Raw genomic sequence first — 25,354 nt, 5'->3', positions numbered from 1 at the left:
TTTGCTGCTTGGGAAACGTCAAGCGGCGCTGTGCAGCGAGCAACGAGGTCGCCCTGGACGTTGTTTTGTTTGGGCCTTCCGTGGGCGAAAGAAATTAGCCGGATATTTTGATAATTAAAGGCCGCCGCGATGGACGTACTCTCGAGACCGGCGGAAGAATTCGTCAACGATGGCACGGTGGAGGAGCTGTGGGCTGTGAAGGCGGTCGACCACGCCGAGGTACACTTCAATCTCCTGTGCAGTGTCGATCCGCGCCTGCTACGACTGACTCCGTACGATGACGAGATCTACGAGCAGTTCCGGCGGATGTTCCCCGACATGGACGTGCGGGTGGTGAACGAAAGCGAGCTGAAAAGCTCGGACGGCAAAACGAAATGGAGAGCGTACATGGAGAAGTTCAACCGGTTGGAAGATTTCAGCTACGGCACGCTGCTGCGCTCGGACGCGGAGGAAGAATTCCGGCCGGAAAACGCCATCCTGGTGGTGCGGATCCAGTTCTGGGCGATCGAGGTGGCCCGAAACCGGGAGGGGCATAACGATATCGTACGGATGAAGTTCCGCGGGAGAAATGTAAACAGAGATGTGGAATAAAGTTGCCGAACTCCTCCCCCTGCACGCCCTTTTTGTAATCACAAACGCTGCCTTTTCGGATGATTTGTTTTTCTGTTGTTATTTTGGAGCATAAACGCTGCCGAGCACTCCAAGAGGAAAGCGCGTTTCCGTTTCAATTATGTACTTCTCTATTAACTCTGTTGTATGCACATGCTGATGCGTTGTGGGGCGCGTACGGTACCGGAAAGAAGGGACGCACCGGAACTGAAAAGGTTTCGCTGGACTGAAATTAGATGCACCGGTTGTGCCGGCCCGCCGAATTAAGCTTGCAGCTCCTGGGCCTGCTTCTTTTCAAGTCTCAACTTCCGCTGCAGCAATCTCTTCTCGCGTTCGTATTCTTTCAGCCGGAGAATGTAGCTAAAAGAACAGAGAGATGGAAGGGAAAGCTTAGCTTTTGTTTGTTATTCAGACACAGTGGCCTGGCCATACGTACTCATCGTATTCGCAGTTGAGGTATTCGTGCTTTTCGTGGGCACATTTGTACGCCCATGGCCACACGTCGGACCGGCAGGCACGGTACTGGATCAGCTTGTGGGCACAGTAATCACGGGCCTCCAGGGGCAACTTGGCTGCTTCCATCTCCTCCTCGGTGGCAATCATTACTGAAAACGAAACGAGACGCCATTAGCAGGGCAAACGTATTAACACCGCATAGCCGCACAGGAGCGCATCATTCATCGCCAAACATCGGTGCGTAACGTTGTTTTGACGCGCAAGATGATCATCTTCCCACAACACCAATCTGACATGTTATGTAATTGAGGGTAGTTTCTGCGACCACATTCCGGCAATCTGGGCGACCGTTGGCGAATCCGATGCTTGGTATCCTTTGCCACTGAAAGACCGGCTAGCCGGTGAGCCACTGAGCGGCGGAACTGGGCCGGGGCTCTCTCTCTTACCCCGTTCCTTGCGGCCATGGGGGAAACCCAGGTTCGGGTCGAAGCTCGGTTCCGTTAGCGGCAGCGGAGTTCCCTTCGGGTTGGTCAGATACAGCGACACGTAGTTACCCATCCTAACGCAGGAGCCCCGTGATCGCGCGTCAGGAAGTCTGCAAAGGTGATCGGAACCGATAGGGAAGGCGTTAAAGTGGGTTTGTTTTGCAGGAAGAGCAAGATTTTCACGTACGTACTTTGGTTTTGATGATTGCTTTGGATTTTCGTTCCGTTCTTTTGACAGACGGACGGGTTTGACAGGTGGGCCGAGTTTGACACCGGACAACGGGATTGTGGGTCGGGAAAAATATTTCATCGACGCATGTTATCCCCTTTTCTGTACAAAATAAATTAAGTTCCAGTTATATTAATTTATAATTTCCACCTTGAACTCAAATTGTAGACAAAATTGTCCATACTGCAGTCAATTCGAGTTCCCGGGCGCAATCACTGTGTACGAGCGCGGCTGTGTGCGTGCCTGCCTGGACGAGCGTGTGTGTGTGTGCAAGAATGTGTAGAAAAAAATGTTTTGATTTGTATGCCGAGCGTTGGTGCGAAAGAGACAGCCGCCCACTGTGCTGCCCTGCTTCGCTGGCGAACAAAGCGAGAAGGCGACTAGTCCACACTGAGCAAAAGCGAGAGACAGAGAGAAAAAGGCAATGAAAACGCCGTTCCGTTTTAATGGCTGCCGCGAGAAGGTGTAGAATGAAAAACGGTGAAATTTTACTGAAATAGTGCTAGAAAGATGTGCTAGGGCAGGAAAACGGTGAGAAAAACTGTCCAACTATACGCCACGCACCGTGTACGAGTGTTTTCCGGACCGCGCTAGCTGCAGAAAAGCAGGTAAATTGCCACGGGAAAAGTGCCCCAAGTTTCACCGTGTGTCTGGTTCGCTTCGCTGAGGAGATTCCTCCTAAATTGTGTGTGTGCGTGTGTGCGTGTTTGCTCTGGTTGTGCGACCAGTTCCTTCTAGTGGCGGTGGCGACAACGATGACCCTTTTTGAGGGAAATGTGGCCATACCGAAATAATGCTTGTGGTGCGTTCTAGAAGGCGGACAGGAAATTTCCGACCCCGGGGTGGCTGGGTGCAGTTGCCTGCAACTACCATCGTCATATCGTGAAGCAAGGAAGTGTGAATGCGTGTGTGTGTTTGTGTGTGTGTGCTAGAGGGTGTGTGTATGTGTGTTTGCAGTGGAAGATGTACGCCGCCACGGCTGGTTGCGACCGCCTGCGCCGGTGGTTCTCTTCATGGTTCTCTTGGGGTGTAACGTTACACTGAGGCGTGTAATCATCGACCAACTCATCATCGGCCCGAACCGAGAGAAACCAGCTTCCGGACGCAGGGCCTGCGTCTTGGGTGTGGACAGGAGCGTGCGTCACTGTACTCAGAAGTTTCGGTTGGACCACTCGATCCTACACGGCAGGGTGGGAGGGATGATGGTGCGATAAAACACCATCGAAAGCGAATATGCTTCTCCAACCTGCCCAGGATGAGTCAATCATGGTCATGGCGAATCAACTTTCTTTCAAATCCCTTGAAGGAATCCGGATGGTAGTAAACGGCGGAAAAAAAATGTACAAAATAAGCAACAGGAATCTATTGTTTCTTTGGTAACGTGTTGAAAGCAATTGGACATTTTAACATTCTCAAAGCATGCTTAGTTCAGTCAAACAGAGCTAGATTTTTCCACCAAAACAAAGAGCTGCAAATCGGCCATTACTACTGCATAGGCCAATTAGAACTTAAACTAGCGTAATAAGCATTTTAAAGGCTCTGATCGGCCTGAACAGGTCGAATAGCATAAATTGCAATAGTAGCAATCAATTCTTACTTTCACAGAAATCATGCTGCTAGCAGTGCTGGATCTCATTTTGCTCATACCACACCAGCAACCCCCGTTAAGCCCCTGGTTCGCCCTGGTGCATTGCGAAACGGGCTGATTTATTTATTTATGTATCCCCTATCCCCCCGCCCTCCACAGCGCGCAAGGGTATGGAAAAGTTATGTATTAAAAGAGCGCACCGATGGAGTTTAATTGCAGCCACACACAACAGAGCACACAAACACACACTCCGCTCCACTCCATTCCATTCCATTCCAGCCTGGTGTACCCAGATTTGTGCCAGCAGTTTTCAGCACGTCCATGCCCATCTTTGATTCTGCCATTGAACCCTGAACACAGCGCAACCCGCTGATTAACGTGAAAAGTTGGACATTACTAGACGCTGCGATGCGTGAAGGATATACCCGAAGACATCGTCGAGGAAATCTAGAACAGAGCCCCAGCAGTAGCAGTACCCTCTCCCTGGCAGAATACGGAACAGTTCGGGTGTCGGACGTCTTCCGTTTGGACTTTTCTGTTCTTTTTCTGTGTGCTGAATCTGTCCCTGTCCCTGTGAGCGGAGATGATGCTTCCAGAAGACGCCTGCTCGGGAGCCTTTTTACCATATTCTCCACTGCAGACTCCACTCTCCGGATGGTGGCTTGTGAGTAAGCGGCCTGCCACACACTCTCTCTCTCGCTCTCTCACTCGCTCGCACGGCAGAGATGTTGTACCTTTCGAACGCTGACGGATGCACACTCATCTCACTCTTATGCTGCATGCTCACGCTCTCGTCTCGGAATGTTGGAGCAGTGGCAGATCAACGTTTGTCGATGATGATGGCTATATGCTCTTTCCTCGCTTTAGCCTAGCCTGGAGGATGAGGGCCCCATCCAGGTGGGGTTGCGCTGTATCAAAAACTCCAGCCAGCAGCTTCCTCCTGCAGAGTGTGTGTGTGAACCTGTACCCTGCACAGATTGACTTGACCAGCAGGGCCACCGACTCATCTGGCCCGCTTCCTGCTGGTGCACGTCCGGCCGGGAGTGTCCAACTGTAGAGCACGGGACGAATGTATTATTCATGTGCCGATAGAAATGCAATGCAAACCGAATAATGACATACGAAACTAAATAACACATACACAAACACACACCCGTGCACCTTCTCCGTTTCTCCCTTTGTTGAGCTGCACTCTCGAACGCGCGATTGCTACAATTCGCGGCTGGTGAAGGGGGAGGGGGGTGGGGGGAGGGCGGCCAGTGGACTCGGGGGTAGACCGACCTGCGCTGGTGGTGTGGTGGATATGGGACACCATGACGACAGGGCTAGTAGTAGTAGCTCGGGCTACTGCTATCGGAGGCAAGGCAGCAAAACGAAGCTAGCGGCTGGTTAACCGGGCATGCCATGCTAGACAAACAAAATCCACCAAAACCCGTGGTCTAGATATCGGGAAGCGTTTGGCGTTTGGGGAGAGGGAGTAGCAAAAGTAGGCGGGAAAAGGGCACAACATGTACTCCTCGCACACACACACTCACATACACATGCATACCCGCACGCCGCGTACACGCGTGACGGAACGGCCACTCGGGGAAGAAGTGATGGCAATGGAAGAGGGAGGAAGCTGGTGCTGGTTATGTGTTTTTGTATTATTAATCATGTACCCGTTTGGAGCTTTTATTTCAACAAGTACATAAAATTAAGAGCACTTCCAACCAGTATCGATTGCGCCGAGTAGAAGCCAATGAGCACGGATAGCGCGACAGCATGAGAGCAGCATGAGATAAAGCTCCATCGTTTGGATGAAATTGTTTAAATTTACTGTGTGCCCGGTGGAGTATGAAAACGGGACAGACTTTGACTGTTGTTTATGTTGGCTGTACAATGTGCCGCGAGGGTATTTATTGCCTTTTTGTTTAGGATGCATGATCAGCTTTCTTTTCTAAATTCTTTTTTTGTTTACTTTGTAGTCGACCTTCAAATTGCGACACTTGCTGTACAATCATCAGTGTACGCTGAGCGGTCCGATTCTGAAATGTCCGCCCTGGCTTACAGCTCAAAACGGATACTGCTGCTTCGGCTGCCTGCCACTAGTCGATAGCCGTGGGAATGCGCATGAATGAAATATATTTCGCATGTACTGTGGCCGTGTGCCTCCCTCCGATGCCGATTGCGTGTGTGTACTGCTGCTGCTGCTGGTGGTGGTGATGGTGTGTCATCTCGGGCGGGATGATCCAATGGCCCCAATGTCGTGTCTCTCCCCCCAAAACGGGCAGACCACCTGGCCCCAGCCGTGTGGCCCCGTGGCGTATTTGCGGGATGCTGTATTTGACTCACTCTCGTATGACATTTCTCCCTTTTCTTCCCACTGGCGGGGTTGGTGCCCGTGTTGATTTGGTTGTCTTTCTTTTATTGCCACATAAGCCGGCTCTTTCTGTTTCCGTTGCTCAATGGGGATGGGGGGGGGGGGGGGAGTTGCTTTCATGTATGTATGTTTGTGTGTGTGTATGTGTGGTGTCCTGGCCCGGGGGATAGGAACCAGCGATGAGGCAGTATCAAATATTGCAGCAGCATGTTTTCTGCTCGGTTTGGTGGAACGGTGAAACGATAATGGTCCCATTTCCTTTTGGAATAGAATTATCTTTTTTTTTTTTTTTGCAAACACAAGAGGCGGCGCACTCCCGGCAGTGATCGATGTCCTCCGGGCGGTGATGCATTTCAACACACCAGAAATCTGTTCCTTTTTGTAGAGAGCGAGGCTTGGGATATGTTGTTGACAATTTCACAATTTCACTGGTTATTTCTATTATTTCTACGTACGTGTCTGTGTGTTTCTCTATCCTTCTGTAACAGCAAACGAAAACGCTCCGCGGACCAGAGCGATCGAAAATGGATGTCCTTTGAGTGGCGGTGAACGAACTCGCACTTGAATCGAAGTTTCAACTCCCCCTCCTCCGAGCTAGAGCGAGCGAGCGAGCTCCGTCATGGACCCGAACGAATCCCACCATCCCCACTCGGGGGCACCGGGCGATGGGACGGGAGGACGAGGCCCCCACTCGGCCGCAGCAGCAGCAGCAGCAGCAGCAGGAGGAGCCTCCGGCGGTACGGGAGCACCAGGATCGGCGGCAGCGGCAGCAGCGGCCGCCGCCGCAGCAGCAGCCGCCTACCACCAGCAACAGTACTCGCAGGTGCCCTCGCACCACCTATCGTCGGGCTATGCGGCTGCGATGATGGACCATCATCATCATCATCATCAGATGAAAGATCCTTACTCTCATTACCATCACCATGGACGGCACCCGTACGCGGATCCGTACGCGGCGATGCACCACGGCCATGGAGGGGCCGCGTACCATCCGTCCGCGCACGGTCCTCCACCGCCACCACCGTCGGCGCTGGGCTCGATGCATTCGCAGCATTCGTATCCGCACCACCACCATCCTCATGCACACCAGAATCCGTACGGGCACTCGTACCATCATCAGCCGCCAGGATCCTATCCCGGCTCGCAGGCCTCAGCTAGCAATGCATACCACCACGGGGGCCATCCCGTTCATCATGCGGGGCACGCTGCATCGATGGGACAATATGGCGGCGGTCAGGCACAGCAGTATCCCGGTTACGGACAGTTGGCGGGAGCGGCCGATCAGCTAACGCCGGGTGGACATTATCCCGGAGCGTCTTCAGTTTCCCACCATCACAACCCCCCGATGGGTGCGTATCGAGACGATAAAGAAATGCTTATGGGTCAACAGGAACATAGCGGTCTAGGGCCAAATGGGTCGGGCAGCGATGCGAGCGGAATGGGTGGACCACCAGGTGGCAGTACGATACCGGGCAACAATCCACCGTCGACGGCTGTTCCACCTGGTGGTGGCCCAGGCGCCAGCAGCAGCAGTGGAAAACGAAAGATTGAAATCCTCGATAATATACTGATAAAGAAATCCAAAAACACACCTTCCGAAGGTGGAATGGTTGCTGGCGGTATGCATGCTAACAGCAGTCACAGCAACCCCTACGGTCAACCAGTGGACCCGTCTCTCGGGGCTGGTGGTATCGCTGCGATGGGTGCGGGCGATAGCTCGAAATCGTCCTTTCAAATATCGAACCTACTGGACGACAAGAACGCTAAACAGCAGCTACCCGCTGCCGGAGGACCGTATGGAGCATCGGATGGAGCAGGCGGGGTAGTAGGTCAACACCACCTGCACACTGCCGGTCATCACGAGCGTGAAAAGAAGGGCAATGAATCGAGCCATTATCATCATGGTAGCGCTCCTTCTGGTGGATCGTCAGGCCGAAAGTCCTCAAAGGCATCAAAAGCGGGAGATTCCTCTAAACATGATCGCTCCGGTGCGTCTACGAGTGCGAGCGGATCGGAAGCAACTGCTGCCGATCAGCACCAACAGCCACAGACGAGTGCGACCCAACACATGGACTTTGATATTTCGGAAAAGCTGAAGGAGATGGGTGAGATCAGCGTGAAGCCGGTGTCGAAAACGGACGCAAACACTAAATCTCGCGCTAGCGAACTGGAGTGTAACGAGGAGATTTCGCTGGAAATTACCAAGAAGGATGCGGCGATGCGCAAGGTGTCCAATTTACGCAAGAACATCAAGGAGGTGATGGACGATAATCAGCTGGACGCATCCACCCTAGCAGCCCAGCGCCAGGAGCTGGAACGATTGGCACGTGTCCAGGAGCAGCAGCGCATCATACGCGAGGTGCAGCGCCAGCTCGCACTGGAGCGGCAAACGAACAAAACCGAACAGAAGGTGATGCAGTTCCTGCAGGGACACGCCTCGATTCTGAAATCCCAGCAACCGAGCACGTCCAGCACGGCGGCGAGCGGTTCGGGCAGTGGTGGGGTCGCTTCCACCACACCGATACGCGTGGGCTACGTCAAAAATCCGTTCGAAACACGTGGTCGCCCGCCAAAGAACCGGCAACTGTTGATTTCCACCGCTACGACTTCGCTACTCACCACCACGACGACCACTGTCGCTGCATCGACGACGGCAGCGACCAGCACTAACCTGACTCCCTCGGTTAGCATCGCTCCGGTGAAGGCTTCCTCGGTAGCTGCCGCGGTAACACCGGTTGGGCCACCTTCCACCACGATCGCCGCATCGGCCTCACCGTCGCCTTCGCTCATCCCAGTGCGCACGTTCGAGGAGATGGTGGACAGCGAGGAGGAGCTGGAACCGGAGGAGGAGCCTGAGGACGAGGACGAAGACAGCGATGGCGAGGTGATTGCGCTGCCGGAGAAGAAGGAAATCGTGACAATCGACAGCTCGTCGGACGACGACTGTATCGTGCTGTCGGACGACGACGAAGAGCCGGAGGACGAGTCGGACGACGATCCGCAGAACAGTGGGCTGCACGTGAACGACGCTTACAACGTGCCGGACGAGCAGGGCCGTGTCGTGATCAACGTGGGGCACGCCGACGGCGAGGAGGACATCTTTCTCGCGCCCCAGATTGCGCGCATCATCAAGCCGCACCAGATCGGCGGGGTGCGGTTCCTGTTCGATAACATCATCGAATCGATCGAGCGGTACGACTCGTCGACCGGGTTCGGGTGCATTCTGGCTCACTCGATGGGGCTCGGCAAAACGCTACAGTTAGTTTGCTTCTGTGATATATTTTTAAGGCACACCAGCTCCAAAACGGTCCTGATCATCATGCCGATCAACACGCTGCAGAATTGGTTGAACGAGTTTAACACCTGGCTGCCGGAGGACGCGGAGAACAGCCCGCTGCGGAACCATGGCGAAGTGCGGCCGCGCAACTTCCGCATACACATCCTGAACGATAGCCACAAAACGCTCAAATCGCGCTCGAAGGTGGTGCTGGAGTGGGCCCGCAACGGCGGCGTGCTGCTGATCGGGTACGAGATGTACCGGCTCCTCAGCCAGAAGAAGATGACGAAGAAGAAGAAAAAGAAGAAGGGCGTCGCGGTGGAGCTGGAGGAGGAGAAAGAGTCGACCGAGGAGCAGCGCAACATGTTCGACGACATACACGAGGCGCTGGTGAAGCCGGGCCCGGATCTGGTCGTGTGCGACGAGGGCCACCGTATAAAGAACTCGCATGCCAGCATCTCGGTGGCGCTGAAGCAAATCAAATCCAAGCGGCGGGTGGTGCTGACGGGCTATCCGCTGCAGAACAATCTGCTCGAATACTGGTGCATGGTGGACTTTGTGCGCCCGAACTATCTCGGCACGAAGACGGAGTTTAGCAACATGTTTGAGCGCCCGATTCAGAACGGGCAGTGCATCGACTCGACGCCGCAGGACATTAAGCTGATGCGGTACCGGGCGCACGTACTGCACTCACTGCTGCTCGGGTTTGTGCAGCGACGATCACACTCGGTGCTGCAAACCTCGCTGCCGCAGAAGGAAGAGTACGTGCTGCTGATACGCATGACGGAATTCCAGCGGAAGCTGTACAGCGTGTTCATGAACGATGTCGTCCGGACGAAGGCTGTGCCGAATCCGCTCAAGGCGTTTGCAGTGTGCTGCAAGATCTGGAACCATCCGGACGTGCTGTACAACTTCCTCAAGCAGAGCGAGCGCGATCTCGATCTGGAGCTCGAAGAGCCGGAACCTCCACCAGTACCGGGAGGAGTGCCGGGGGCCGTCAAGCCGGGTGAGATTCCCTCGACGGGGATTACGCCTGCCACTTCGGGCACGGTCACTCCAATGGAAGTCGATAGTGCTGTTGCTGCTGTTCCGGGTGCCATTCCGGGTACCGCCAATACGATGGAAGTATCGCCGATATCTTCGATCGTACCGTCGATTGGAGGACCGGCAAAGCCGGGTCGAAAAAATGCAGCCGTACCGAAACCGGCCAAACCGCTCGCCCTGAAGAAAGACGGTACACCGCGAAAACCGCGCACGTCCAAGAAGGCGACCGTGGCGACCAATAAATCGCAAGCCGTGGGTAAGGATGGAAAGATGGTTCCGGCAGCCACGATCAGTCCCAGCAACGTGAACAAAGATCCAGCTGCAATGATGATGGACACGACGCCAGGAGCACCGGGAGGGTCGGCTGATTTTCCCAAGATGGAAGGTAGTGGGCCTGATTTCGGCACGGAAGGAGGAAGCTCCGTGAAACAGGAAGCTGGTGGAGCAATGTATCCACAGCAGGCGGACGGTATGCAGTACCCGGGCGCTTCCGGAATGGGTCCATCGTATCCTTATCAACCTTATCCAGGGGCAGGACCCATGGCACCGAACCATGCTTATGGAAGCTATGGGCAGGGTATGAACATGATGGGGGGACCCGATCAGTCGAATGTCTATGGCAACACGTACGCAAACGCTGGTGCTAATGGGCAGTATGGAAGTGGCAGCAATCAAGCCGGCGGACCCGGAGGAGCAACCGATCCTTATAATGGTGGTTATGGCAATAATTACTATCGCAATGATTACACCTCTTCCTACAACCAATCATCTGCATACGGCTCTGCGGGAAACACTTCGGCCGCCGCTACTGGTGGGTATGATCATCAAAGTCAGTATCCTTATGGCGCGAATACTTCGGAAGGAGTAGCAAACTCTCAGTATTCTAGCAATGGCAGTGAACCGGGCATTCAAAATCCTCAATCGAATAGCTATTGGAGCGATAGTGCTAACATGAATGGTAGTAACTCTTACTACGACCAACAACAGCAGCAACAGCAGCAACAGCAACAACAGCAGCAACAACCGACCCCCACAAATGAAGCAAATGGAGGAACTGGTACGCCATACCCGGGATATGGTGCAGGATACGAAGGGGCAAATGGAGGAACCCAACAGCAGCAGCAACCCCCAATAAGTACTGATCAAAACGGAAGCTCTGGCATGTTTAACTTCCCGAATGCAGAGCAGCAGTCGGCAGCGGAAGCACCATCGACAGTGAATCCTCAATCACAAACAACTCCATCGTACGATAACTTTGCCACACCGGAAACACTGCCAGCAAATGGTTTGCCCAAATGGGATGCCGAACAATCGAGCAATGGTAACCATTCGGCAGTTGGAGGAGATGCTGAACTTCCTCAGAGCCAAACGGCAGAAAGTGCAGTGACTGAGCAAGAAGCTACCGCCGCCAGCACTACAACCCCTACCACAGACGCACCATTGGTGGTTCCTGCCCAATCTTCAGCAGAAACGAATGAAAGCAATCCGGACGCTGCGGCTATAACGCAAGAGCAAGCCAATGCTCAGTATGCAAATCAACCTTCGCTCGAAGACCTCAACGATCCAGTGAAGCCTGATCTGACGGGTGAAAAACCACCGGAAATAGTAGGCATGGATGTGAAGGAGATTGACAAACTGGACGACGAACTGGAGATTAAGCAGGAGATCAAACAAGAAAAGGAAGTGGAGGACATCAAGGGTGAAAAGGAGACGGAAAGCGTTCAGGTAAAGCAAGAAGAGCAAGATAGTGTGGTCGTAAAGAATGAGATAAAGGTGGAGGAAAACGGTGAAAAGATAGCAAACGATGCGTGTGGAGATATGCCAGATAAGCCGGCTGGTGAGGTGAAAGAAGAAGAGAAGCTTACCGAATCGTCCGAGGATGTGAAGCCGATCAAGAAGGAAGAACTAACGGAAGACGTTGAAATTAAACAGGAGGATGAGCAGAAACCATCTACCGAGGGCGAAACCATTAAATCCATGGAGGAAAAGAAGGTGGACGAAGATTCTGTCGTCGATAAAAAAGAGGAAATTGAAATTCCTATAGAAAAGAAGGAGGCTGCTGATCAAGAAGCAGAAGAAGCCAAGGCAAAGGAAGAAGTGGAAAAGGTGGTAGAGGAAGACGTGAAACTGATCGTCAAGGATGCAGATGGCGAAGAAAAGCTAAAAGACGACACTACCCAGCTAGAAGAAGGTGAAGTGGTCGTGAAAGTGGAAGAGAAAGAATCTCCTACAGCAGATAAGGATCCATTGTCAACCACTTCTACGACGACATCCACAACAACTTCCACCACGATCACGACTACGACCACGACGACGACTGCCACTGCCGGCACCAAGGAAGGCAAGGGAAAGGATGCAAAGGACGAAATACCGTACGAATGGGCGTTCGAGCTGATGAAGGGTTATATTCCCGATTTGCTGGAAAACTCTCCAAAGATGGACATTTTCTTCTGCATACTAGAGGAGAGCATTCGGCTGGGCGATCGTCTGCTGGTGTTTAGCCAAAGTTTGCTGACACTGAATTTGATCGAGCGTTTTCTGCAGCACAACAAAATTCCTGGCACCGAGAACTATTGGGCCAAAAACATCAGCTACTTCCGTAAGTATTGTATGCAGCGTTTATGCTTTTGCTAGGATAATGTATAATTTTCGTACACATTCACAGGTCTGGATGGTTCGACCGTAGCGCAGGAGCGCGAGAAGCTAATCAACGAGTTCAATTCTAACCCGAACGTACACCTCTTCCTTGTGTCGACACGCGCTGGTTCGCTCGGCATCAATCTGGTCGGTGCCAATCGGGTGGTGGTGTTTGACGCCAGCTGGAACCCTTGCCACGACACGCAGGCCGTGTGCCGCGTGTATCGCTATGGGCAGAAAAAGCCCTGCTTCGTCTATCGGCTGGTGATGGACAACTGTCTCGAGAAGAAGATTTACGACCGGCAGATCAACAAGCAGGGCATGTCCGACCGTATCGTGGACGAGTGCAATCCGGACGCGCATCTGTCGATGAAGGAGATCACCAGCCTCTGCTACGACGACGGCGAGGACGGTGAGATGAAGGATTTCAGTGAGGATAAGGATAAATTCATCGACATCGTGATGCAGCACCTGCTGGAGTCTCACTCGAAGAAGCTAACGAAAGCTCCGTTCGCGCACGAGAGCTTGCTGATCGATCGGAAGGAGAAGAAGCTATCGTCGGCAGAAAAGCGCCAGGCACAGCGAGGTTACGAGCTGGAGAAGCAGGCTGCCACCAAGCCGCAATACTCGTACACCTCGATGGGCACCACTTATCGTGCGATACGTACATCTGATGGTTCGATCATCCACAGACCGGTTGCATCGGTAAATAACATGTCTTACTCTGTAGTGTTTGGCAGCATATCGCTAAAACGTTCTTTTTTATCTTAAAGGTGCGCCCTATGCAGGCAGGTGATGCGAACAAAACGACCACCACTGGTGCCCGGCCCACTCGTTGGATAGCTGCTGAGGTGTGGCAACGACAAGGCATGACGGCCCAAGAGATGACACTACCGATAGGTTAGAGACATTGGAAGCGCTAGCAATTGTGCAAACGTGAAACTAACAACTTTACTCTCTTTTCCTTCCTTCCTTAGACGTGGTAATTCCAACAAGCTCCGCAGACAAATCAAACATTGTATTGAAGGCTGGACAGAAGGTGATGGTGCTAAAGTCGCCGAAGGGTATCTACATGCAGCTGGAGAGTGGCAAAATCATTGCAATACGGACGGCCTTCAAGGTGGGACAGAGTAAGGAAACGCCACCCGCAAAAGGAGGCATCATTAGTACCACCCCAGCAGCAGCTACCGGTCGCCGTACATCAAACCTCTCGTTCGGTACGGCCAAAGCTTCTACCACGCTGTTGACGTCGAAGAACGGCGCCGGTGGCAGTGGTGCCAGTGCGGGCGATTTCTCCGAAGGCAACTCGTTGAGCATTGCATCAAACTCGGATGATGATGAAAAGTCCGATTCCAGCATGCTGCCGCTAACGATTAACGATGATGGCGATAGCGAAAAGGAATCGATGAGTGTGGACGATTATCCGGATAAACCTGTGTCGAAAAAGGAAAGGACCGAGGTGGAACAGATCGTGAGCGAACGGACGACGGACACGATGATGAGCAGTACGAGCAGCACGAGCAATAGCAATAGCGGCATGGCGATGGTACCTACAACAGCGTCCACGACTACGCCCACCTTCACGAATGCATCGCCCGTTAAGAGTGGCAACGCATCGGCGAGTGATACGGTTGATAAGTTCCCGATGATTCAGTCGGCGTACTCTTTAGCTCCTCAGGCCCAAAGCCTTGCGGCGAACCGGGCCGGCTCGATTGGAGGACCGTCCCATGCGTCTCCGTCGCCTACGGTAGTGCAACCCACGGCTACCGTTACCATCGACGACGATTCACCTCCGATGAGGGAGAAGATGGTCTACAAACCGAACCTGGTCGAGCGCAAAACGAAAGCGTCGCCATCCTCACTGAAAAACTATCGCCACAAGGCAAGTAAAGTGCAGGAAATCAGCACAACAAGTACAACGGTCACACCGACATCCGTCGGCAGTGTGGTTGCTGTGGCTTCATCTACCGGCACAGCAACTACAACGGTGGCCAGTAATTCGAACGTCACAAACATGCATCCGGGTGTGGCAACTACCAAGGCGAACGAGATACCCACCATCAATCCGGCTAGTGATGCTGCATCTGGCATGTACAACATGGCCTCTGGTACAAACGCACACAATAGCAGTATGTATCAACCGGCAATGATGATGCCCAATGATAAGCTGCCAGCAAGCCATACGACCAACAATCAGTCGACCACTGTTGATGCATTTGGCCATGGAACTGGTTCTGTTGGCGGATACCCCGCAACTTCTCACCTGGCACAATCGGGCAGTAAGTTACCAATAACAAACCCCACGCCATCCATGTCCAGCGAAACAATGGCGAGCGGTCTGCAACAGTATCCTGGAAGTCATCATACGCTACCGGGCGGTCACCAGACGGGCTACGGAGGGCATCCACCAGCCACCACGGCGGCAGGATCGTTGGCTGGTAAAAATCCCAGCCAACAACAGCCGGCTGTCGGCCACGCAGGTGTCACTTCTCCGACGGCTTATAACAATAGCTCAAGCGGCGCTAGTGGTAGCACCAGCAAACAGCATCACTCATGGATGCCATACAACTCTTCAGCTGCGAGCGGAACGGGGTCTAGCTCATCGGGCAATACGATGACTCCTCCCGGTTACGGGCAACTACCCCAGCAGCAGCAGCAGCAGCAGCAGCTGGCGCAACAACAACACATGCAAACCCACGGTAGTTATTCTCAGCAACAGCAGCAACAGCAGCAGCAGCACCATTACCAACCGATGGGTGGTCAGATGCAACACCGAATGCCACATCAACCTGCCCATCCGCATCATCTCGGTATGCATCAGCATCAGGCGGCAGGCGGCAGTGTTCATCCACCTCCACCGGCGCCACAGTACGAGTCCAGCCTGAACTTCCTCGAGAAGACCACCTCGGCACTGATTAACAACCAAAACCAGAGCGAATTCCAAGCCTCGCTGAGCAACATCACCCGGTCGCCCACACCCACCGACGGCTACATCGACTACAACCCAAAGCCGGCTGCCGCATCGACGAAGAAGGGTGCTAGCGGGAAGAGCAAAACACCGAAAGCACCCAAAAACGACTACAATGCCGCCAAAAAGGCACTGAACAAGCGGAACAATCCGTCACCGTACACGCATATCTCTTCCTCATCCGCGTCCTCCTCTCCGTCCGCATCGCCGGCAGTGATGAACCATTCGCAAAATACAAACACTGTGCCCGCTCCATCCACCGCCGGGGCCGGGATGTATCCGAGCTATCATGCCGGAGCCGGAGCGTCCCCTGCGATGGCACCTGCGGCCACTGCTGCCGCGGCCACGTCAGCAAGTGTCAATCCGCCCTCGGGTCTGTACTACGATCAGTACGGACAACCGATCAATCAACATCATCAACAGTTGGCAGCGGGATACGGTTCAGGTGCTGGCATGGGGATGGGAACACCGCCTACTACGAGTGCTACGAACAATGGCCACACACTGGCATCGCAACCGTCTACCGTGGCTGGCTATGGAAACGTGCCCAATCCACCCGTGTCGTCATACGCTGGTGAGTAAACGTCCGTACCATTCCGATGGAATCGAATGCTTCCCTTTTCGCTCCTTTTTTATTGTTTATTTTGATTATTATTTGTTTCTTCCACTCATTCGAATGTTCATTTGGGGTTTCTTGGTTTACTAACATTTGTTTTGTCATACTTTGCGTGTAAACTGATAAGAAGCGTTAGATAATGAAGTAGATTATCGTTGGTACTGGCCGAATTAATCGATCGATCGTTGATGTTCCTGAGTTCATATGCATCAAAATGCGTTAACCTGTGTAGAGTCTCCATTTACAATGACTGAATTACTAATTTATCGAAAGGTATTAGAGTGGGAAAGGAAATTAAGATGAATTTCATAGGCAGAGCAGTTACCGTAGAGTAGAAATATGTTAAATTGGAATTGGCTTTTAATGGAATTTTACTTGGAGAAATCATAAACGGTTATCCCATTTGTTTTAACGCTCAAGATTGCATTTCATTTCACATGGGCTAGACGGTATGTTGAACGATAAGGCCAAACTACAGTAGGATACATCACAATTAATCATTAAATTTATGTTTCATCATAATAACCCTTTCCTAAGGTGCATTATATGTGGGTTCTATGTTTCGATTTTGTACATGTTTTTGTGTTGTCTCTTTTTCTCCATGTTTGTGTGTGTGCGTGTGTGTGTCTTTACCATCTGTGGTATGTCATGCCGTAGGTCCTTCATACACATCAACCAGCAATAGCACGACATCGACGGCCACTGTTCGCTCGAACTATTACCAAACGCCGGGCGCACCGGAGAGTGGCCATATTTCCGCTGGAACAGGCAGTGTTGCCTCACAACCGTCTGCCACCGGTATGCTGGCAACGGAAGCTTCACCATCGACGATCGCTTACGCGCATCAAACGCCAGCGACGGTACAGCCGCATCACCAGCATCGCCCGGGCTCACCGTCACAAACGGTTCCACCCCACTACACGCAACCTCACGCAACGGCCGGTACAACATCTTCGAGGGGTGGCAGTTCAAGAGGATCATCGAATGCGCCACCGCAGCAGCATCAGATGCATCATATGCAACAGCCCCAACAACAGCAGCAGCAGCATCATATGCAAACCCAACAGCATTCGACGCATCACCAGCAGCAGCAGCAGCAGCAGCTTGTTCCGCAGCATACAACAGCTACAGCAGCAGCAGCGACCGTACAACCCGACTATTCGATGCACTCGCAATCCTCCGCATCTTATGGTTCGGCGATGGGAGGAGCTGCACCACTAACCAACCCGGACATTGGCAACACCCAGTCGAACACATCGACGGTCGCGAACGTGTATCAGCAACAGCACCAGCTTCCATCGCATCAGCCACAGCATCAGCATCATCAGCAGCAGCACCAGCAACAGCTACCACCGGCCGTTTCGGCACCCGGATCCTTCCTGCCCTACTCCTCATCCTCCCCATCGTCCGCTACCGGATACGGCGTCCCTTCTGTTGCGGTCGCAAGTCAAAATGCTACAACCACTACCAGCACGGTCGCTGCTGCCGTCGCATCGTCAGCAGCAGGAGGACCGTCGGGCAGTAGCAGTACAGCCGCCAACGGATCCGCCTTCCATCGTCCGGAAAGTGCGATGACAATGGGAACGGCCGCCCCGTCCGCTGTGGCCGCCCCACCCGCGTCAACGTACGACACGCCGCCAACGTACATTCCCGACGCGAATGCTCCTGGTGCAGCTGCGGCAGCAGCAGCAGCAGCTGCGTACCATCAGTACCATCACGCACCGTATCAGTCGTCGCAGTACCATCACCATCAGCCACAGGGCTACTATCCTCCGCATGCACCACCACCATCGGCCTACCCGTACTACCCATCATCCGCTGGACCGTACGGAGCGGGTCAGCCACCACCACCACCGCCCGGTTCCGGCATGGTACCGGCGGACTCACAGTACCACTCCTACCCACCACCACCAGCGGTATCAGCGGCTGCGGCGGCAGCTGCTACAGCAAGCAACTACAACTATCCACCGTACCCGAGCCAGCCCGGCGTTGGACAATGGCAATAAGCGCTGTAAAGATCGGCGGTACCACTTCACACACACACTCATACTGTTGCCCGGGCGCATTGTAGATGTACATAGGAAATGTGCGCCCATGTGTGTGGCTGTGTGGCTGTGTTTGTAAGTATGTTTTATGCGTTCGTGTCTATTTAATGTGCATATGTACATAGGGACGGTCCCGTGGTACAGTCGTCAACTCGAACATGTCCGTCGTGGGTTCAAGCCTCATATGGACCGTCCCCCCGTAGCAAGGAGTTGGCTATCTGGCGGCGTAGTACTAAGTAAGTCCCGAAGAAAAGAAGAGAAGAATGTACATAGGTATGTTATGCTGTATTCGTATCCTCGCACTTGCTGCTGCTTGAAGCGCTACTGCAAATATTCAAACCGAGGATCGAACAAGTAGTTTAGAACTTTGAGAATACTGTCGTGTACTCTAGGACACAAACACACACCAGCAAAGCAAATGCTCTACCAACCTACCAATTCAACAAGCTCCTAAATCTTATCGATCGTGTAGAAACTACTATTACTACCTACCTACTCCACTGCTACTACTACAACTACTACTACTACTATTACTACCTACTGCTGGCCACTAGACGCGCCGTTTATAATGTAATTCGATTTCACGTCCTACCAACTCAAATGCATCATAGCTTGGGCAGTTTGACGGCACATGTTCCTATAGCGATCGGCTGCAAATCTCGCGATGTTTTGCGGGTGATACAAAATGACACAAAACAGCAAGGCGCACGGTCGACAAAAAAGATACGAAATAACCATTCAAATCAAACACCAGTTTTGCTTGTAACTTTCTCACTATTTAGGCGATAAGAAGAGAAGGAGCACACGCACGAGCGGGCGCGAGATACGTTTAGTGTTTATAGCGGTAGGTGTTGTAGTTCCAGACTCATCGTGTGTCCTAAAACCCCCCTATGATACTGCTTAGGTCCCAGCCTTTAGGTGTAAGTAGAAAGAGAGAGAGAGAGAGAGAGAGAGAGAGAGAGAGAGAGAGAGAGAGAGAGAGAGAGAGAGAGAGAGAGAGAGCCAGTGGCGATTTTCAGTATTATTTCAATTTTGGGAATCACTAGTTGCTTTTGGCGCTGTTATCGGCAAGGCGGCAATGCATCGTTGTTCCTTGTTTGTAATTCGAATGTAAATAGATTAAGTGGTTGGCTCGTCGTGCGCCCGAAAGATTGCCCCCACATGCGCGCTCTGGCCATTATTGCATCCGTATACTGAATTTAGCTGTAGTCGCATCAATTAGAACGAGTCATGAATAAGCACAAACATCAACGGCAAAGAGCAAATGAGAGCGAGAGAGAATATGCTAGGCAACATATCAGCTAGATTCAATCTGACTGAAATTTTGGAAACTAACAACTAAGAAGTACTGTGCAATTGAAAATTGTCCGTCGAGTAGTAGTATTATGAATGAGCGTTGCTATCGTTTGATTAAGTTGGACTTAGTTGAAAACAAACAAATCGTGAATCGTTTTCTGTTCCCCGTTTGTTCCCCACCGTACACAGGCGCGGCGAGGAGATGCTAGGGACGACGATATTTCGACTAGAAGTTTTTATTTTTGAAATAGTTTAACGTTTCGAATTGTGCTAGAAAGCGTTTCTAGAACGGTTTTAGAGTGTAAGCAGATGTTGTGCGCTAGCTATGTAGCTATCGGGGCAAAAAGGATGCAAACATTTGCTGAGATAAATAAACCATTTACTATCTGTACCAGAACGATCACCACTCGCAATGGGAGGGGGAGGGATTGGGTGGTAGGTGTTTGGGTAAGGTGTAATCTTCCATAGCAGATAATGATGTGTAGCGCGATCTGTTAACGTTTAAGTCACGCAAATCCAACCAAAATAGTAGAGAGTAAGCAGCTAATTCTCTAAAAATAATGCAATCGAACGATCGATCGATCGATCGATCGATGGGGTGGCACTTGAAAGCCGGGGTGGAAATGCACGATCCTCCGGGGGAAAAGGGTTACAACTAGCAGCAAAAAGGATTTTAATTCACCTGCTCTTTAGCAAGACAGAAAATAGAACAACATACTCCCAGAAAAATGTAGATTATTCTTTAGATTGTGCGTACACTGGCTACCACACCACACAGAAGAACTATATAAGCGATGTGTAAGAGGGGCGCGAGAAGTGTAGATTAAAATATTCAGGAAATAGAATACAATTGATGAAGTGATTAGGAAACTAACTTATTCGAATGTGTAGTAGTGTGTTCTTTTGTGTTTGTATTACCCTTTTAAGTCAGTCAGAGAACACACACACACACACACACCCTTCCTTCTCAAGTGACTGTGCCCAGTTGGAGAAGGGAACGATCCTAGCATTAAAATAGATCAAGAAACTGTGAGCTTGTAGCAGCAGCAGCAGCAGTTTCTAGCAAAAAGGAATTCAATTCGATCCCTTTTGTCCTCCCGCGTTGAGTTTAGATAAATTGAATTATGCAAGTAATGCACATCCACAGGTGTGTGTGTGTGTGTGGTGTTGCAGATCGCAAAAGTTGCAAAGAAAGAGAAGGAGGAAGTAAATAATGTAACTGCACGATCAAAAATCGCTTCGGAATGTTTCAGCTTTTCCGGGGAAGTTATTCAATTTGTAAGATACACACAAAAAACCCATATATCTACCTACTTATACATACAATACATAATATATAATATATCCATTGTGAACCTGTGAGTCGTTCTATCCCAACCAACCAACCAACCACACTACTACTAGTACTACAACTACTGAGAGAAGGACAAAACGTGGGACAAAAACAGTTTAAGTGTTTAATTGCAATTAGCATCCGTCGTATCCGATAGCCAAATGCAGTAGGAAGGAAAAAGGGATGATAACCCCTGGTCATAGACCCTTCTTAAACAGAACAAAAAGAAACGGTCGCTTGATTTCGAATCGGTTGGCACACAAACACGTTCTTCTGTATCCGCCGCAGGAAGTAATACACACAGATATATTGTAGCATACCGGGAGAAAAAAAGTGTAAAAGCCGACATAATACAGGATATTTGAATTAAAAAAGTGAAGAAAACAATATAATGCAATCCGCAGTGCGTGTTTGTTTCTGTGGTGGGTTGGTCGGTATGGGGTCCACAATGAGAAACTTATCGTGCACCCTTTTGAACCACAATTGTTACTGAGTGCTCTCTGAAATTGTTCTTCGATGGTCTATAATCTTCTCCAGAGTACTTCTACTGCACGCGTCCGTACTGGTTTTGCATTCTTAATCACACCCTTCGTGTGCATTGCATGCTAATCAGAGTATTGTTCGTTTCTCATACTGATTGACGGTTGATGAATTGCTGTTGATCTTTACCAGAGAGAGGGTACGTGTCATAGGTAACCCTTCGCGACGTTGAGCAATTAAATCCGACTTCTAGGCGCAAAGTACGCATGATGTCATAAACTAGTTAGTACTTCGTTTTATTACTCCACGTCATCACGTTTTAAATTAACGTCTCCAGTAAGATACAGAGCTGTGTGTGAGAGAGAGAGAAAGGCCTTCCCCAAAGTGAGTCCATATGATCTCCCCCGGCCAAAAAAGCTTCACGATCACCAGGTGCTTTAGTTCAGCCGCTTAATTTCGTCATTCGTACGCTTTCGTCCCAAAGCCACGCGGACAGCTCGTCGTTCCGTGCGTATTTGCTCAGCTTTTGCTCCCGACAGTCACTGAAAGAAACAAACAGCCCAGACCCCAGACACATTAGACGACCTTGACCTTGGTTAGCAAAACTTCGAAAATCTAATCAACTTACGCGTAGTATTTGCCGCTTTCCTCCGCCAGATCTTCGTCCAGGGCCGTGTAGAGCGTGGTCTGGGCACCGGAAAGTGGCGTCTTAAATGCTACTCGTAGCAAGGGTTTTACCAGTTTACTAGAAGAACAAAAGTACAGGCGCGATATGCGGTTAACGATCATGGCTATCTAGGATCACACACGTTGGTCTACTTACTGATCGAACAGGAAGAAAAGCGAACCCATGTGGCGGGGCAGTTCGGTGTCGACCGTTCCGGGATGAACGGAGTAGGCAGTGACACCCGTCCCCTGCAGACGCTTTGCCAGCTCCCGCGTGAACATCACGTTGGCCAGCTTGCTCTGGCAGTAGGCCGTCACCTGGTTGTACGAGTGCTCACTGTTCAGGTCTTTCCGGTTGATTTTGCCGTACTTGTGCGCCAGGCTGGACAGATTCACGATCCGGCTCGGTGACGAAGCCTTCAATCGATCCAGCAGTAGATTCGTGAGCAGAAAGTGCCCCAAATGGTTCACGCCCAGCTGCTGCTCGAATCCGTCCTTGGTGAGCGCTTTCGGGCAGGCCATGACGCCCGCATTGTTAATAAGTATGTCTAATCGGCTCTCCTCCTCCAGGAATCTGCCGGAAAAACCGGTAGTTCAATGATGATTCGTTTTAATTCCTGCCCCAGTGTAATTGTACCGAAAACCTGCTCACCCTTTTGCAAATTTACGAACCGATTCCAGCGACGCAAGATCTAGCTCGCGCACGTGAATATCGGCCAGCCCAGTTTGTGCGATGATGTCGCTCCGCGCCTCGTTGCCACGCTCGAGCGACCGGCAAGCAATGTACACCTTTCCGCCACGCTTCAGCAGCTCGCGGGCCGTTTCCTTCCCGATGCCCGTGTTGGCGCCCGTTATGAGGATCACCTTTCCATCGCACCGTGTGCCCTTCCGAAACTGACCACCCTCGATGATGAGCCTGTGCGCATGGTGGTAAGGCTTAGGGGTTTTAGAAAATCACACCGCTCCACCGAGAACAACTGGCAAGTCATGCTTACCGGGCAAGCTTGTACGTCAGCACGGCCACCGTTGCGCCTATCAATATACTCAGCAGCATGTTGCCTTTTGCGATGCGAGTTTGCAACGCTAAACTATCCGCGACGCCGTACCACTGCCGACTGATGATGGGGCTGATCGTGGTCAGCAGCGGTCCAGCGAACGGCGCGAACGACGCGTGTGTGCGGACAACCGAAGCCCTCTCGCGCGCGCTGCACGTGTGCTCGGTTTTCTAATGGAATTTTTTTCTATTTCGCACCCCCACCACCATAAGCGCTCGAGCGCTAGAAAACAGTGGAGAAGAAGCCTTTTCACCTTTGTAATGCGCTCACGACGGACGCTCGGTTGGTGGCGATTATAATGCTCGCTATTTTCGTTCGCGTCTCTCGGTTCGGGGTCGCGTACGTTTGTTTTCCGAAACCTTATCTTAGATCTTTCTACTGGGGAAGAGGGGTGGGAGGGGGGGAACGTTTATGGATCGAAATATAATCCATCGGCGTGGGGGGTGGGAATGGGGTGAACTTGGCAATGAAACCGAACAAAACAATGGCTTCCGAAGGTGGTTGGCGCCTGCTGCTGCTCCCCCGAACGCTTTTGGGCGGTTGTCCAGTTATGGAATTAGCATTCCTAAATAAGCTACGGTTTGCCACGCTGGAGGTGCTACATTTCATGGATGGTTTAAGTACGGGGAGGGTTAGGCAATAGGATAATCGTAGTTTTCGGAGCTTCTCTCATTCACCATCGTCAAATCGTATTTTGCTTTGTTTGACACAAATTTGATCAGACAAGTAAACAGGTTTATGTTCAACAGTGGAACGAATCGCATCATTCTAACGGAATGTTTTAGTTTTTATGGCTGTAGTAAATCGTTCCGATCGTCTCTGAAGCAAACACGACCTCTTATCAGCTGGGAAACGTAGTACGCCTTAGACGTTTGAACGCTTAAAGCGTGCACTGTGTGGGACGTTCGGAACGCATGTTGAGCGCTTCGTTCGTCAACATTCATTCTAGTTTCTTTACATTTTTGCATTTAAATCGTTCCTTTGCTTAGCACAATCATTTATTTCCTTCCCCTCACAGCTTCATAACAGCCGTTGCTTCGTAATACCCCGTGCAGGATGTGGAAAATCGTTGAGAAAGATGAATTTCATTCAGCACCAGGCTGCCAAAATCGTAATCCCCGTACAGTCGCATTATTTCGCTCGCATCGAACGTAATGCGCTTCCGTTCGGCCGCCTTCTCGTCGACGATTTCGCTCTGCGATGCGCGGAAAAGCGAATTGATCAGGGTGGCGTGCAGCTTCACGTGCTCGTACTTCTTCTGCATCAGTCCCTTCGCTATGAAGTAGTCGTAGATCTGGTCCGCTGCCGTCTGCAGGACCGGTGATTCGATTTTCGCGTATAGCACATCCACCGCGTGCGGATCGTCGTTCATGTACTCGAGCCCTCGCACTCGTATCTCTAACGGACCGTTCTCCTGAAGCAGTGGACTGTGAGGGGGCGAGAAAAACGGTTCGAATTAGCACATTGCTTGATTGCTTCCTATTTCCTCTATGCAGCAATACCTGATGATCGATTCCTGGCAGTCGAGCAATATTTGGGCCGCATTCGCACGATCCTCATTGTCCATCAGGGCCATCGTGCAGAGCGTTATGTGCAGTTTTTCCGGCTGCTGAAACAACGATTCGTCTACGCTGAACGCGACCGGCAGCTTTCGGACGACTTTGTGGCGAAATTCGGCGAAACGCTTCATCACATCCGGCACGTTCAGCGGCACGGACAGGAAGTGGGTGAACTGTTGCTTGTTGCGTGCCCCTATCACGATCAGTTCGATGCGGGATCGTGCTGCGGCTACCGACTTTCTCGTACTGCCCGAAACGACAATATCTCCCGTCGTTCCCTGCTTCGGCACACGGATCTGTGCCTTCGTTTCGGCTTCCAACCGTTGGCGGGTTTGTCCTTTCGCACCGATGATCATCGCATAGAAGGCACTAAAATGAGCAGAGCGACGATGTTAGTAAGTTGAATGTTGTATAGAACAAGAGAGTAAGCCAACTTACGCAGGCACGTGGAAAGATGTTTGGTGTTTGCCATTATCGGTCAGCACGATATCGTAGTCCTCTTCCCGGTCGTCCTCGCCGTACAGGTCTTCCTCCACGTAACCCTGCGGCCCATCGAACGATTCCTGTTCTCGTCCGGATGTTTTGGTGTGATTCACGCGATAACACCGTGTACCGATCCACATAAGCTGCGGCGACATTACATCCATCT

At 51.6% G+C, this 25,354-nt stretch overlaps 6 protein-coding genes across 11 annotated transcripts; 3 read left to right on the top strand and 3 right to left on the bottom strand.

The window, feature by feature from the left end:
• LOC1269654 (protein PBDC1) lies at nucleotides 1–636 on the top strand. Its single transcript, XM_308299.3, has one exon. It carries the CDS (start codon nucleotides 130–132, stop codon nucleotides 589–591), a length of 462 nt encoding a protein of 153 aa, XP_308299.2. The 5' UTR covers nucleotides 1–129; the 3' UTR covers nucleotides 592–636.
• An 80-nt stretch (nucleotides 637–716) lies between these two features.
• Nucleotides 717–2,045, bottom strand: LOC1269655 (NADH dehydrogenase [ubiquinone] 1 beta subcomplex subunit 7). Of its 3 annotated transcripts, XM_061643874.1 has the most exons (5): nucleotides 1,964–2,045; nucleotides 1,742–1,881; nucleotides 1,512–1,660; nucleotides 1,046–1,214; nucleotides 717–969 (listed from the first exon to the last, which is right to left on the bottom strand). In XM_061643874.1, the coding sequence occupies exons 2-5, from the start codon at nucleotides 1,858–1,860 to the stop codon at nucleotides 873–875; spliced, it is 534 nt and encodes a 177-aa protein (XP_061499858.1). In that variant the 5' UTR covers nucleotides 1,861–1,881; nucleotides 1,964–2,045; the 3' UTR covers nucleotides 717–872. The 3 variants fall into 3 exon arrangements, with proteins under 3 accessions (XP_061499858.1, XP_308300.4, XP_061499857.1); XM_308300.4 differs by lacking the exon at nucleotides 1,964–2,045 and having other exon boundaries at nucleotides 1,742–1,898; XM_061643873.1 differs by lacking the exon at nucleotides 1,964–2,045 and having other exon boundaries at nucleotides 1,738–1,827.
• Nucleotides 2,046–2,180: 135 nt separating this feature from the next.
• LOC1269656 (uncharacterized) lies at nucleotides 2,181–17,037 on the top strand. Of its 4 annotated transcripts, none has more exons than XR_009764763.1 (7): nucleotides 2,181–2,387; nucleotides 6,218–12,649; nucleotides 12,716–13,392; nucleotides 13,461–13,587; nucleotides 13,665–16,229; nucleotides 16,408–16,544; nucleotides 16,929–17,037. XR_009764763.1 is itself a non-coding variant. In XM_061643851.1 (6 exons), exons 2-6 carry the CDS (start codon nucleotides 6,349–6,351, stop codon nucleotides 16,443–16,445), a joined length of 9,714 nt encoding a protein of 3,237 aa, XP_061499835.1. In that variant the 5' UTR covers nucleotides 2,181–2,387; nucleotides 6,218–6,348; the 3' UTR covers nucleotides 16,446–16,690. The 4 variants fall into 4 exon arrangements, 2 of the variants coding, with proteins under 2 accessions (XP_061499835.1, XP_061499833.1); XR_009764762.1 differs by having other exon boundaries at nucleotides 16,399–16,544; XM_061643851.1 differs by lacking the exon at nucleotides 16,929–17,037 and having other exon boundaries at nucleotides 16,402–16,690.
• Nucleotides 16,829–21,351, top strand: LOC133391272 (ecdysone-induced protein 74EF-like). Its single transcript, XM_061643869.1, has 2 exons — nucleotides 16,829–19,240; nucleotides 19,301–21,351. Exon 1 carries the CDS (start codon nucleotides 16,829–16,831, stop codon nucleotides 18,275–18,277), a length of 1,449 nt encoding a protein of 482 aa, XP_061499853.1. The 3' UTR covers nucleotides 18,278–19,240; nucleotides 19,301–21,351.
• Nucleotides 21,352–21,700: 349 nt separating this feature from the next.
• LOC1269657 (retinol dehydrogenase 12) lies at nucleotides 21,701–23,923 on the bottom strand. Its single transcript, XM_308302.5, has 5 exons — nucleotides 23,087–23,923; nucleotides 22,744–23,007; nucleotides 22,249–22,665; nucleotides 22,054–22,170; nucleotides 21,701–21,967 (listed from the first exon to the last, which is right to left on the bottom strand). The coding sequence occupies exons 1-5, from the start codon at nucleotides 23,143–23,145 to the stop codon at nucleotides 21,868–21,870; spliced, it is 957 nt and encodes a 318-aa protein (XP_308302.5). The 5' UTR covers nucleotides 23,146–23,923; the 3' UTR covers nucleotides 21,701–21,867.
• Nucleotides 23,924–24,122: 199 nt separating this feature from the next.
• LOC1269658 (activating signal cointegrator 1 complex subunit 1) lies at nucleotides 24,123–25,352 on the bottom strand. The gene is made up of 3 exons (XM_001687837.2): nucleotides 25,144–25,352; nucleotides 24,649–25,074; nucleotides 24,123–24,573 (listed from the first exon to the last, which is right to left on the bottom strand). The coding sequence occupies exons 1-3, from the start codon at nucleotides 25,350–25,352 to the stop codon at nucleotides 24,159–24,161; spliced, it is 1,050 nt and encodes a 349-aa protein (XP_001687889.2). The 3' UTR covers nucleotides 24,123–24,158.
• Between the last annotated feature and the right edge of the window lie 2 nt (nucleotides 25,353–25,354).

Source organism: Anopheles gambiae, chromosome 2, assembly GCF_943734735.2.
Source record: "Anopheles gambiae chromosome 2, idAnoGambNW_F1_1, whole genome shotgun sequence".
In the NCBI taxonomy this organism is placed as follows: Eukaryota; Metazoa; Arthropoda; class Insecta; order Diptera; family Culicidae; genus Anopheles; species Anopheles gambiae.
The sequence above is the reverse complement of the archived record's forward strand: the minus strand, read 5'-3'. Positions and strand labels throughout refer to the sequence as shown.